The 13,477-nt window shown below is 37.6% G+C and overlaps 1 protein-coding gene across 3 annotated transcripts in view; it reads right to left on the bottom strand.

Annotated features, from left to right (window-relative positions):
* Nucleotides 1-10,271: 10,271 nt before the first annotated feature.
* The window catches only part of LOC122654762 (MAP3K epsilon protein kinase 1-like), a 48,702-nt gene continuing 45,496 nt past the window's right edge, over nt 10,272-13,477 (bottom strand). For all 3 annotated transcript variants that reach the window (XM_043849002.1, XM_043849001.1, XM_043849003.1), the window contains 3 exons: nt 12,174-12,580; nt 11,567-11,681; nt 10,272-10,701 (listed from right to left, as the gene is read on the bottom strand). In XM_043849002.1, the coding sequence (XP_043704937.1) occupies nt 10,525-10,701; nt 11,567-11,681; nt 12,174-12,580 (699 nt within the window). In that variant the 3' untranslated portion in view covers nt 10,272-10,524. The remainder of the gene's footprint in view (nt 10,702-11,566; nt 11,682-12,173; nt 12,581-13,477) is intronic.

Here is a 13,477-nt window from a genome sequence, read left to right as displayed (position 1 = left end):
GAAAGAGGAAAGTTACATCCGTGCAAGAGTAAATCGAAGGTAAATCTTGAACCATTGCCTTCAATATGGCATATGCCGGATCCAATTCTCGGCAAGCCACTTGACCTTGTCCGAACACTGCTGGCAGTACCCAATCTTGTACTGCGAAGTGTGGCTCCACGTCTTCTCGCAGAAACAATCCATCACTGCATGGAAGTACCCATTTTGAAGATCAAAAAGGTGATCTATGTTTTCGTACACTTGAATGTCCGCATCCAAGTAAACCATCCTACTATACTCCATGAGCTACACAATCAAAACCATAAAAAGTGGTCAAAATTTAAAACAGAGAAATTAAGAAGAAATCTGAAATAATGAGATAAATTATTGAATGTGGGTACTTTCCAGACACGGAGTTTGGAGTAGTTGATGATGTAATAAGCCATGGCGAATTGAGTTTGATTCTCAGGTGGATACTCAGATTAAGTTGCAGGTCATGAGGAAGAAGGAGAAGCAAAATATTGTGCATAAAGCCAATAACTGCCTGAAAATCCAAATTCGGTAAACCGGATTTGGATCCGGTATACCGTTTTGTCTAAAAAATTGAACAATTATTGGCTTGGTGTCCCCCCAAACGGCTATAAGTTGTGAAAATATGCTAGCGAAACGGTATACCGGATCCAAATTCGGTATACCGTTTCGTCACATCTATGGGTTTTTGTGAAACGGTATACTGGATCCAATCCGGCATATGCCGTATTGCTCTCTGTAATTTCACAACTGAAATTTTTTTAAAACGGTATACCAGATTAGGACGAGGGTTTGCTCTCCAGTTCTTGTTGGGTCTGCGATTAGCAGAGGCGCGGTTTCCTCGAGAGTGAGGCTGCCCTCTCGTGAGGGGAAGCGTGCTCCATCTTCAGATCTGTAGCAGGTTTCCGCTTCTGTGATCAAGGTTTGATGGTGTGTGTTTCGTTCTTTGGCGATCATTCTTTTGCAGGTTTGAGGTTTTTTTTTCCCCTTTAATTTGAGGATGGTTTTTGGCATTTTTGTGATGTCGTTTTAATTTCCTTATATGTCTGAGTTAGTTTTTTTTGTTGCATTTCTGGGATTGAAATTAACAGAAGTTGTACAAAATTCTGATTTTATGGCTTTTGGCATCCCGTATGTGTTAGATCTGATTGAATTGATTTATTTTCAATTGTTTTTTCATTGGAGTTGAGCTTTGATGGCTCATTTTTTTTTTTCCGATAAAGAGCTTTGATGGCTCATTGGAGTTGAGCAAAGCAGAGGCGGCGGTGGCGGAGTTGCAAGGAAAGGGGTAGGGTATTTTAGGTTGAAGATGACGGAAGGGTAGTATTGTAAATTTATTCTAATGATTTAGTACAAGGGTAAAATAGTCATTTTACACCAATAACTAACAGCAGACTAACACCGTTAGTAAAGAGGGGGTGATCTGAGTATTTTCAATTTTCAGGGGGTGATCTGAGTTTCGACCCATTTTCAGGGGGTGTTTCGTAAATTTCCCTTTTCTTTTTTATACAAACAGAAAATATATGCCATTAACTGAGAAGCGTAGAAATAACGCCAGTAGTGAGTAGTGACAGTATCTCTCATATGAGTAGTATATACTAGTACTGAAAGTTTATAGACTAGAGAAAGATGTTGGAGTTTCCTAATATGAATATGGGACTGAGTTCACTGTTTGACTGCATAGCATACAGTAGTGTCTTCTTGTGTTTATCTCTCTCATCCCACAATAGGGGACAAATATGTCATTTCATAGGAGGGAGACAGTTAGACACATGGAGGCGCTAGTGTATGTTATGCAACTTGTCAATGTTCTTCCTCCCTATGAATATTTCTAGACTTAAAATTGACATAAAATTCTTACCAAAAAAAAAAGTTGACATAAAATTGTTAAGGGAAAAGACTCTCTAAACTTACTCCTTAGGTTCAGCGAACCCTTTTCCATTTATTGTTATTTTTTTTGGTAAAAACCCTTTCCCATTTGTTAATTGATAAAAAAGAGGAAATATGTCCCAAATCCAACATGGGTGCTGGCAATCAAATCAATTACCAAAATTTTCAATATAATTCCATACGTTCTATCTCTTCGAACCCTAATGCCCAAGCATCTCGTAGTCCTTGTGGTATAGGCATACCAAAGAAACATACAGGGGTAAACAAGCCAAATAAACATACAGGGGTAAACAAGTTTATTTTGCTTTTAAAAAAATGGCCAAATGTTCACAGGTTGCGCCTAGATACATTGACCACCCTGCACCCCTGAATGGGTGGCCCATGTGTCTGAGTGCAGGTTGCGCTACGGTACAGAGAACATCAACCCTAGAAAAACACAAGCATTTGGGTACACTATTTATTAGCACTGAAAGTTTATAAACTAGAGAGAGATGTTGGAGTTTCCTAATATTGGCCTTGAGTTCACTATTCGACTACATAGCGTGCGGTAGTGCATCCTTGTGTCTATCCTCTCCTCCCACAATAGTAGACAGATATTTCATTTCATAAGAGGGAGAGAGTTAGACACATGGAGGCACTAGTGTATGTTAGACCACTTGTTAATGTTCTTCCACCCTATGAATATTTACAGACTTAAAGTTGACATAAAATTGTTAAGGGAAAAGGCTCTCTAAACTTACTCCTTAGGTTCAGCGAACCCTTTCCCAAATGTTAATTGCTAAGAGAGAGGAAATATGTCCAAGTCCAATATAGAGAGTGCTGCCAATCAATCCAACTACCAAAATTTTCAATATATTTCCATACGTCTAGAAGCCTCTCGTAGTCCTTGTGGGATAGGCATACAAAGAAACATATATAGAGGGGTAAACAAGTTTATTTTGCTTTAAAAAAAATACAAGCATTGTTCTCTTTTTGTGCTTAGCTTAAAGTCTTGAACCCCCTCTATATTTCCTACCTATTGTAGGAAGTTGCTTGGCGCTATTCCAAGAGTCATATCCAACCATCAAAAGACATGGATGTACTTCACGGTATTGGCACTGATGTCGGTCACCGGCAATACCGATACTGATATATGGATTGGGTCATTTTTCGGGCCAATATAAGATCAAAATAATATTTTTTTTAAATTAAAAATGAATGTTCATACCATATTAATCGATCCATATCAATCAGATATCGATATGTAGAAAAAGAGATAGATTTATTGATAACAAATGGATCGAATAAGCACATAAGGTAAGATTACAAAAGGAGAATCTAAAGATCTAAGGGACTCAAATCCAGAATGTCTTCAGCGTCCATTGCCAGTCTTCACGTACAAGACAGGTTCAAAATGGAAGTATGTAAGGGAAATCAGCCAAACCGTTAGCTTGGGCTGGGGATGTTATAATAAATCGATCCGAATAGGGACAAGATCCCAAAAGCCAGGATCTCCATAGGGCGTTCAAGAACACAATCAAATAAATAATAGAAAATAGGGATAGAACCACCAACCTTGTTTCGCATCCATAGTGATGATGATCGCAGCGGAAAATAAAGAACAAAGATCTAGGTGCTTCCCCTCTATTCCCAAAGTAACTGGCCTGATGAGAATACCGAATGCGCAGGGACGACGAACACTGAATATCTCCTCTCTTTCAAGAATGCACTCCTCAATAGCAATTGAGAATAATAAGTTGTGTTGGGTAGAGGGGGGACTAGCTCTCCTTATATAGTAATCCCTATAGGTCCGACTCATCACAATCCCAATAGGAATCTATCTGCCCATCTAAGCCGGTCCACATTAGACTTCTAATATAACTTAATGACCCCACTTTATTAGACCAAAACCCTAATTAGCCTGGTTTAGGTATTTAATTATGTCCATATAGAGTTTTATTAGAACTAAAATTCTAACAGGGGAAGATGGTTTCATCAAAACATTAGAGTGGGAAGGTTCAAGCGTGGCTAGTTGAGAGACAACCACCATGCCGCCCTCTAGCCTCCACAAAAGAGCGAGGTCTGAGGATGTTGAAAGACTTCAAAGATGTTGAGGGACTGAGTGCCTTGACAAAAAGACGAGTTCGGTTCCTTTGCACATACCAACAGGTGAACGTACATGTGAGTGCCAATCACGTTTTAATTTTGTTTCCATAAAAACCCCTCCTTCCCTTGTAAATGACAAAAACATGATAGATGGTTGATTCTCACATGTACGTTCACCTGTTGGTACGTGCAGATGATCCAATCTAAGGCTTTCATTTTCCATCAATATGATCGTGTAGCCTTTAATTGCATTTGAATTGTAGGAGAAGGGTGGCCAGCAAAACCCCACAAGCCATATCATATTTTTTATTTTTCTTTTTGAGGGTTCAAAAAAAAAATATATATATTTTTTTTGTATAAATTAAGGGTTCAAATTCAAACCTTAAAAACTTTGAATCTACTAGGCCGATATTGAAGCCCCTTATATCACTGTGAAGGTTTTTTCAAGTACTTTCCATTTGTATGGTGATAGAATCCCAAATTTTGTTGGGAATATGGCAAAATATGTCGACAAGGGTAGGACTTCTAAAATGGTTCTTTGTATTAAATGAAAACGAAACGGTGTTGGATTTGGATAAAATTTATGCACAAACTCAAAATGGATATATAAAAGCCTATCCCAAGAGTTTTGGCACAATTCAGGAAAGTATGGATACCGAAATTATATTAAGGGTAAAATGATCATTTTTTGCATTGAATGATGACCAAACAACATTGGATTTGGGTGAAACTTTATATATGCACATGTTCGAAATAGTTAAATAAGGCTATATTTAGAGTTTCGGCTCAAATACAAAAGTTATACTAGGGGTAAAATAGTAATTTTTGCAAATATCGAATTTGGATGAAATTTTATGTAAAGATTCAAAATGACTATAATAAGACTATCCTAAGAGTTTTGGTTCTATTTAGGAAGGTACGAATACCAAAGTTATGCCAAAAGGGAAAATGGTTATTTTCGGTGACCATGGGAGTCAGATGAACCATGATCATCATTATACTAATGGTTGGTTATTAATGAATTGAGATTTCCAATGTCTTGTTTATATCTTATTATCTTTTCTGTGTATGTAGAAGTATAATTGGAAAATCAGGGTTTTTTTACTCGACTTGTGTTTTAGAACAACCTTGTGACTCGGCCTTGTCAAACCCGGTCAAGGCGAGTCACACTTATTAATTTTTAATACAATAACTATGTATAGATTAGTAAAGAAAATCAGAAAAATACAAAAAAAAAATTAAAAAATATGGGAAAAACTAGATAAAATAAGGAATCACATATTCATTTTGAGTTTATACCATTGAACAAGAGAAGGGAGTCAAAGAGTTGACAGATTCTTACTGTTTAAAAATACAGACTTAGTACTTTTACTCAACTCAGTTTCTACATGAATCGGCTTTATAATTTTTAAGAAAATGATTAAACTCGTCGAGTTTGTCATGACTTGGGTAAAAATGCCGAGTCTTATTTGACTTGGATAATTTATGACCTAGTCTCTCATTTTTTACCTTGCTATAGTCTACACGACTCTTGATTGGATTTTCAAAAATTTTGACTCGACTCGAGTTACTCGTCCCAATCAAAACCCGATTTTCCAACTATCATTCAATTTAAAGAAAGAATGAAAGATCCCTAGTAGCATGCAAGTAAAACATTTTAAGGAACAATCAATCAATATATTGGTTAAAAACAAAGAAGGAAAGAAAAACAAACCTACACTGTTTTAGTAGGTTCCGTGACTTCAGGTGTATTGTTTATCAATTGGATGAGAAGTCTGAAAACATCCGATCCCACAAGACAGAAGCTCTCATAATGTTGTTGTCCTTTCACCTCATAAAAATAAAAAATAAAAATCCAAAAGCTGAAAACTTTGTTCTTGTGGAGAGGTTTGGATCTCTTTTGGCCATTTAATACAAACCACAGCAGGTCCCCTATTGGATTTGGATTTGGATTTTACTCCTCTCCATTTCCCCTCCTTCTTGATTACAATAATCAGGAAACACACTTAAATGAAACAAAAGCTAAGATCAAAGTTATAATAGTAAATCTCAAATAAGAGATTTGTGTTTGTGCCTCTGTGTTAATTAGGATCAAAGCATGAAACGAAATGAAACAAATCGACAAAGCGAAAGCTGCCGGACATTTATACGTAAATTTAGAAAAAGAAGAAGGATCTACGGTTACAACTTCTAATTTTTTGAATTTTGGAAAAAAATTCATTACGGGCTTGAAACTAAAGATTTGTGAAAAAATAAATATTTGCAGACATTAATTCAGATCTGGATTTTCTTCTTTGTTTCAAAAAATTATTTTTTTTCGTTTTTTTTTGCAAACAAGAGATAAAACAAATTGAATCTGGCTTGACGTGAAAATGCAGATAACAGGTTTTCATCAGACTAATCCTTATCTTCTTTCAAGTCGAATTCCATCCACTACTGTTCTGATCTTCTAAATCTAATATTGATCTTATCCTCTGAGGACCTGATCTAGCTTTTACTTACTAGAATTATCGTTTAAAAAGTTCAAATAAAAAGTAAAATATTTCCACACATATATGAGAGAGAGAGAGAGAGAGAGAGAGAATGAGAGAGTTGTTACCTTTTGAAGATGAGATCTGAGAATTGTCGAAGAAGAGAATTAAGAAAATCCTTCCATGTTTTCCCACGGCTTTCTTGAGCTTCGTACCGAAATGTGCTTTGTGCAGTTTGTTTGTTTACGAGAGAGAGAGAGAGGAAGAAAAAGAGCTAAAAAAGCGAGGTATAAACAGATCATAGTACCAAGTTCAAGAAAGCCGTGGAAAAGCATGCAACGATCTTTCCAGCTAATTTTGAATTTCTTTTCTCTGTTCACTTCCTAGCTTCTTCTTCGTCATGAAGAGAAATATCTTGAAAAGATCTGACATTCTCAACTGAAATGGAACAAAACCAAAAAAGATTGGAACTTTTTTTTGGAGAAACTACTACATCAAACCAAGCGAAAGAATTTCGAAAATTGAATACCGTAGTTTGGGAAAGAAGACGAAGAAGATAAACGGAAGTTACAGAGCAGAAATTGCAAATTTAAGCAAAAAAAAAAAACAAATTCTCTGAGAATTTAAAGGTGAGAAGAGGAAATAACAAGAGAGATCCCGAAAAGAAGATTTAAGAAGAAGATAAAAAAAAACGGAGACAAGGGAGAAAAGAAAGAAATGAACTAAAATTATAAAACAGAGGAGAGAACACAAAAGAGGAAATCTCCAAATAGGGATTTTATCGACAAACCGAGACTCTCTTCAGTAAAGAAAGAGAGAGAGAGAGAGAGAGAGAGAGGAGAGACAAAGGGTTAAAAGGGGAATAAGAATGACTGGAAGAGAAGAGAGGGACAGAGCAGAAAGGAGAAGAAGAGAGAGAGAGAGGATTTCCAGAATCGGACACACGAAGTCTGGCAGTCAAGTCTGAGGTCCGACCCTTCTCCTCTTTTTAGGGGTCACTTTTAAAAAAAAAAAACTTATTTCTTAACTGAATGAATGATTCGTCCGTGCGGTTACGATCCACACGTGCAATCACCTAACTCGTGTCCACCGAAGCCGTACTTAGCCGGTTCCCGAGGATCATTTGACGAATTGAAAGCGGACGAACCAGGTTTGCTTCCCATTTGGAGGTTTGGAGTTTCGTTAGACTAACGTTTTCATACGTGGCCGGCGATCTGGGCGTCGAATGTTACCGATGCGTTACGTGGCCGGCGATCTGGTCACCATTTCCCGATCTCTCCCGCCTGTCCGCCGGATTATCCGCCGACGACGATTCACGATTTCAACGAATCTAATTTCCCTCTCTCTCACTTCAGTCTTCGAGCCGCTCACCCACCCAAGGTCTCTGAATGTGACAAACTGGACCATTCTTGGTGGGCCCCGAGCGGGGCGGTCACTCACTCGAGTCTCCCTTCAATCCTCACTTGACGGAGTAATTGACTGAAGACTGAACTCCATGTCCAAAGCTCTCCCGTTTCGCACGCACCGACTTCTGTTGGAAACTGGGACTCCAACTGTGGCGAAAAACAGAGAATCCATGATGAAATGGATCGGCATTGATTGGCACTATTGGATGTATTTGCCCCTGATTCTTCTTGAAAATTTGATTTTTTTAACCATTTTACCCCTTATTCATATGTATCAGCGGTAAGATGCAAAATCGATACGATATCGATAAGATACAAAATCGATATAGATCACCGGATATACTGATAAATCATGGCCTTATAGACATATAGGGTGGTAGTGACGTAGTGTACTCAACCCATGTTTTAGAGAAGCTTTTCATTACTATTGTTATTATTATGGGTTGGAGAGTTCTCTGTGGGGTAACATGGCCCCTACATGCGTGGGGGACGAATGAGAACCCACGTTGGCAAATAAAAAAAAGCCATAGTCTATTCAATTTGATGCTAATGTCAGATGTATTCAAAATGATAATGAGATTGAATTTGTCTCAATACTTACTTATTTTCAGTCTCTTGGTATTTTGCATCAACATAGTTGTATCTCTACACCTCAACAAAATGGTATTGTTGAGTGCAATCATTGCCGTTGCTAGAACTTTTAGGTTTCAAACCAATCTTCCTTCACATTTTTGGGGAGAATATATTCTCATTGCAATGTGTTCGACTTTTAACTCCATTGTTTCAAGGAAAAACTTCTCATGAGATGCTTCTAAACTCCCATCCTTCTTATGGACATATTCGTAGGAGTTCGGTTCCTCTACACGTATCAACAGGTGAATCAACAGGTGAATGTACTTGTGAGAACCAATCACATTTTAATTTTGTTTTCATATAAACCCCTCCTCCCATTGTAAATGGTAAAAATAAAACAAGTAGTTGGCTCTCACATGTATGTTCCCCAGTCCCTTATTGGAGGAGATAATTTTCCAGATTGAAATACCACCGTAAAGGATTTTCCAAGCGCATAGTTTAAATTTTCCAGGCCAACATTTTAAAATTAGCAAATAAGATAACAAAATTTGAATATTGGGCAATAGTTTGAAATCATGAAAAGTATGAAGCAACCACAATTTCACCCTTAGGCTGAAGCTAAATATCTAGCAATTGCAATAACTGTGTGAGTTAACTTTGTTGAAATATATCCTCAAAATTCCCATAAAAAAAAAATCTCCTCAAAAGATTTTGGGTATCCCCCCATTTAGAGCTGATAGATCTTTACTATGATAAGCATACTGCGGTACACAGGCTTTGAGTCGAGTCTTCCATAAGAGCACATAGTTAGCAAAACTACAAGGTTGATTGATCAAGACACATTATATTGCTTCAACTGAACAATTGGCAACGATTTTTACAAAAAAGTTAAGGGCATGAACAATTTTGGTTTGGTAATTTGTTAAACAAGTTAGGCATGTAAGATATCCATGCTCCAACTTGAGGAAGAGCATTATAACTCATATCAGGTCGGGTTATAATAAAATTCGTACCCAATGCCCTTGACATGGTCTTCACCCCAACCACGCTAAATTCATGCGTACTTCAACATCTTTTTTTCTTGTTCCTTTATCACTACAAAGTTACCCAATTTGTAACGAGGCCCAAAACAAGCAACTCCGCAAACATGCATTACCAGTAAAACACAACATAGGCCAGTGAAGAACCATATAACAGCCACCGGATGTCTCAAGGCCTGTTTTAACTGTCAGGCTGATTGCAAAGGAAGAGCAAAATATCAATTAATTGAAGAATCAAGACACTCGTATTTGAAAAAACAGGTGACTATGCTTCACCCTCCTCATATATGTTGCACCATCAAGACCACTGTTTTTCGAAGTTGTGTAATGCTTTAACCATATGCATGAAAGCTTTTCACTAATGCATGCTGCACAACACGCACTAAATGGTACTTACTACTTTTCAATATAATCAGGACTCAAAGAAAACTAGAATCATGGTTCATGTCACAAAAGAATGGAGCCTCTATAATGTATTGTGTCAGGTTGTATCAGGCTAATTAACCATACTCCGCAAATCAAATTAGACCGGGGGGGGGTGTATCATACATGTTCAAAAGACACGACAGTTTACCTTCCAACAGCAACAATCAAATGTCCACCTGCTTCTTAACCTGAGCTGATAGGACCTCTTGATCTAAACCATCACATTGCTAATTAGGCCCAACAATGCCATTCTTCATTGTTTTAATCATTTTCGCACAAGACCTCTATTTCCTCTCTTTTTGGAAATTGAAGCACAGCAATATGCAATGCATGATTTTATCCGGGAGACGATATTTGTCAGAAGAGAAATCTGACCAAGAGAAGAAAGATTTCATATCCAAGATACATGTGTGACAAACAAACTGAGCAAAGTTAAAGTAAAAGGGTAAGGATACATAAGGATGTGGGGACCTGGCATCCCAGCTAAAAGAAGGCACTGCCAAATCAAGCATCCTCCACATTAGGAGAAATTAATAAGAAACTAAACAACACAGAAAAATGTAATTACATTTCTTCCGACGAATAAAATATACAAGGAGGAAGAAGAAGTCATGAGACCTGAATTTAAAGAACTGTGTTGATATGAAGTGCTTTAAGCAGTGCAGTGGCCATCTGTTTCACTAAGACTTGACCTCCCGACCGCTGTCCATCTCTGCGTTCCTCAATGAGGTTCTGAAGCTTCTGAGGCAGATCATTCTCAACTATGAGTTGCTTTGGCCGTGGGTGGTGTTCGTAAACAGCCTGCCACAGTGTTCCAAGTGAGCAAATAGAAGGAAATGGCCCAGATAGCAGCCATTACAAGATTTCAAAATCATAACCAAGCCGTGAAAAGTTTGCTTAAGAGAAGATTCTCATTATTATAAACATTGCAAAAGTAGGAAAGGTATTGAGTACCATACTACCAGAGAACTCAAACACTTAAATATACTTTCGAGAATCAACTTAAAGATAGTTAAAACCAACAACATTCCACAGTTTAAAGAGACTATTGGATCATCCTGTAGCCTTTCTTTTATCAAATAAAAGAATGCGAAGTCTACACAAATTATATAATAAGGACCAAGTTTCTCAACACCATGGCTATAGAGATTCCCTGGCCTCACTGTCATTGGATGGGACTCCCAGGGGCAACAATTTCCTCGTCCAGTAGGGGGTAATTATGACCATAGATTCTCTACTGTGGGTATAGGAAAACTTTCACCATAATATAACAGCCAAAACTAATTAACTTAAAAGGAAAAAATTAAATTTATTGCACTTTGGTATCTAGGTATTCTTAAAGGTAAAGAGAGTTTTCCAACGATGCATATGCATGATATATCACCAGCACTTTCTCACTCCCATATTTGGAGAATTTAGCAACAGACACACGCTTCTTCTTTTTTTTTTTAATGAATAAAAAATTCATTAAACCAACAGACACATGTTTCTTTACGACCAAAAGACCAAATTCACCATATAAATAACTAGAACCCAAAAAGCATTTGTGACAATCGTATCAAGAACCTAATGAGACCATGCAGCACACAACATTCTAGAGCAAAGACAAACGCAAATGGTGACCAGGGCCCCAGGTAAAGAAAGAGCGGGGGGGGGAGAATCTCACCTTTATTAACCTGAGCAGATTAAGGCGAGCTATGGCATCTTGATGGTCAAGTCTTGCAATAAGCAGTGGTGTCAAACCATTAACAGCCAATGCCGTATTTATTCGGGATGATTTACTGTATTCCAAAAAAAATAATGGTTAGTTACGAACATTGAAAAAACACCAGAAATCAATTCATGGATGTATGGATGGCCCATTGGATAAGATACAACAGGTCTACTAACAGCATACTGTTGCACCTAGCAGCTCCAATTCCAAAATTTGATGACTAGATGTCAAATGTTGGAAAACAATGAGAGAGAGAGAGAGAGAGAGAATATATAGTAATGGTCCAGGATAGAGCAGATTGGGAGAATAATTCGGTAGGGTCACTTTTCGCACCAGGACATCTCCTAGTTGCCCCATTTAATAGTTGGTCTATTAATTACCACATAGGCATAACATGTAGCATTATGCTGCTAGTAACATTGATTCAGTCTACTTAACAAATATATACTTAGATATCTTCTTCAAAAAAAAAATATAACATATAAACACACCTCTTTTGGATAAAAATGGTACCTAAAGGTTTTATTAATATCCAGTACTAGAGAGCAAGAGAGCATACGTGATCATTTTCAAGAAGGGTTCCAATATGTTCACGAAGTGTTGTTGCGGACAGCCTTGGAAGAACTTCACTAATTTGTGGACAGCTTCCTTCCTCAGTAAAGCCTGTTCTACTTTTCTGTGGTCATTGTCATGTGCCAAGCAGACCGCAATAGAATCCAGTGCTGTCACTGACCATACCTCATCATCCAATAGACTCAAGTACACATCCAACCCACCGTGAGCCCTTAATTGCTCCCTCGAATTACGCGAAGCATGGGCCATATCGCACAGTAGAGGTAGAGCATATTGTTTCAAGGGTGAATCAGATATGATGAAACGCATCAAATGCGGAATTATTCCACTTTCAGCAGCTTGCTCCTGTCTCCTCTTGTTTATCTTGCAGAGATTGAACAGTGCACTAAGGACCTGCAATAATGGAAATTAGTCAGAAAGAATCCACCAATGGGTCTTCAAAAGAAACTTGACCTACCAAGAAGCTCAGTCACCGGGAAATTTTCACCTTGCTTCCTAGACTATGATTATAACTTCAGCTAAATGGAATGTTAGTACGGCACCATCCAATACAAATACAAATACAATGGAGAAAATTGACATAAATAAATAAAAATAGATCAAATGCTTTTACATAATTATTCAATAGAATGCAGTATAGAGACACTATCACCATGACAAAGTGGAGCACTTGTAATGTTAAGAGATTATGATTCACAATAATGAAATTTAAATCGTTTTGTACTCTTACAAGACTAAAGTAAAGGATAAAAAGAGAGAAGAAAAAAAATTAGTGTTCAGCACATAGACAAATGAAGGCAGTGAGCTTCCAGTAAGGCCGAAAATACAATATGGGACCAACATATGCTCTCCCTTATTCTCTATATTCTGTATTGGTTGTGAAAAAAACGGAAGTAATACAGGAGCTAACAAGTCAAAGTTATTTCAGGCCTACGCTGAGCAAATTTCGGCACCTTGTTTCTAGAAAGAGCTAAAGATTTTCAGTGTTCAGCCCTTACAAGTTTTAGTATGATTGGAGCTTGAAGGTAATGGTTTTTTCACCCCCCAAAACTAATTTTTTGGAAGAATTATTATCATAGACATAGTATTGGGCACAAAATAAGTCATGGGATACATATGAGCTGCATTTGGAGGAGCGTTATTGACATCTTCAGTGGTACGCAGCTCGTGGATTACACCCACCAAGAAAACTCTATGTCATAGTTGTCAAGGCGTCGCCAAGGCGTTCAGGCGGTTTTGTTGGGGCCTAGGCAACCTCCCTCTTATTGCAAGGCGCCTTGCACTGTTTTA

This window comes from Telopea speciosissima, chromosome 3 (genome assembly GCF_018873765.1).
Source record: "Telopea speciosissima isolate NSW1024214 ecotype Mountain lineage chromosome 3, Tspe_v1, whole genome shotgun sequence".
Taxonomy (NCBI): Eukaryota; Viridiplantae; Streptophyta; class Magnoliopsida; order Proteales; family Proteaceae; genus Telopea; species Telopea speciosissima.
This window is presented reverse-complemented; position numbering and strand designations above follow the sequence as displayed.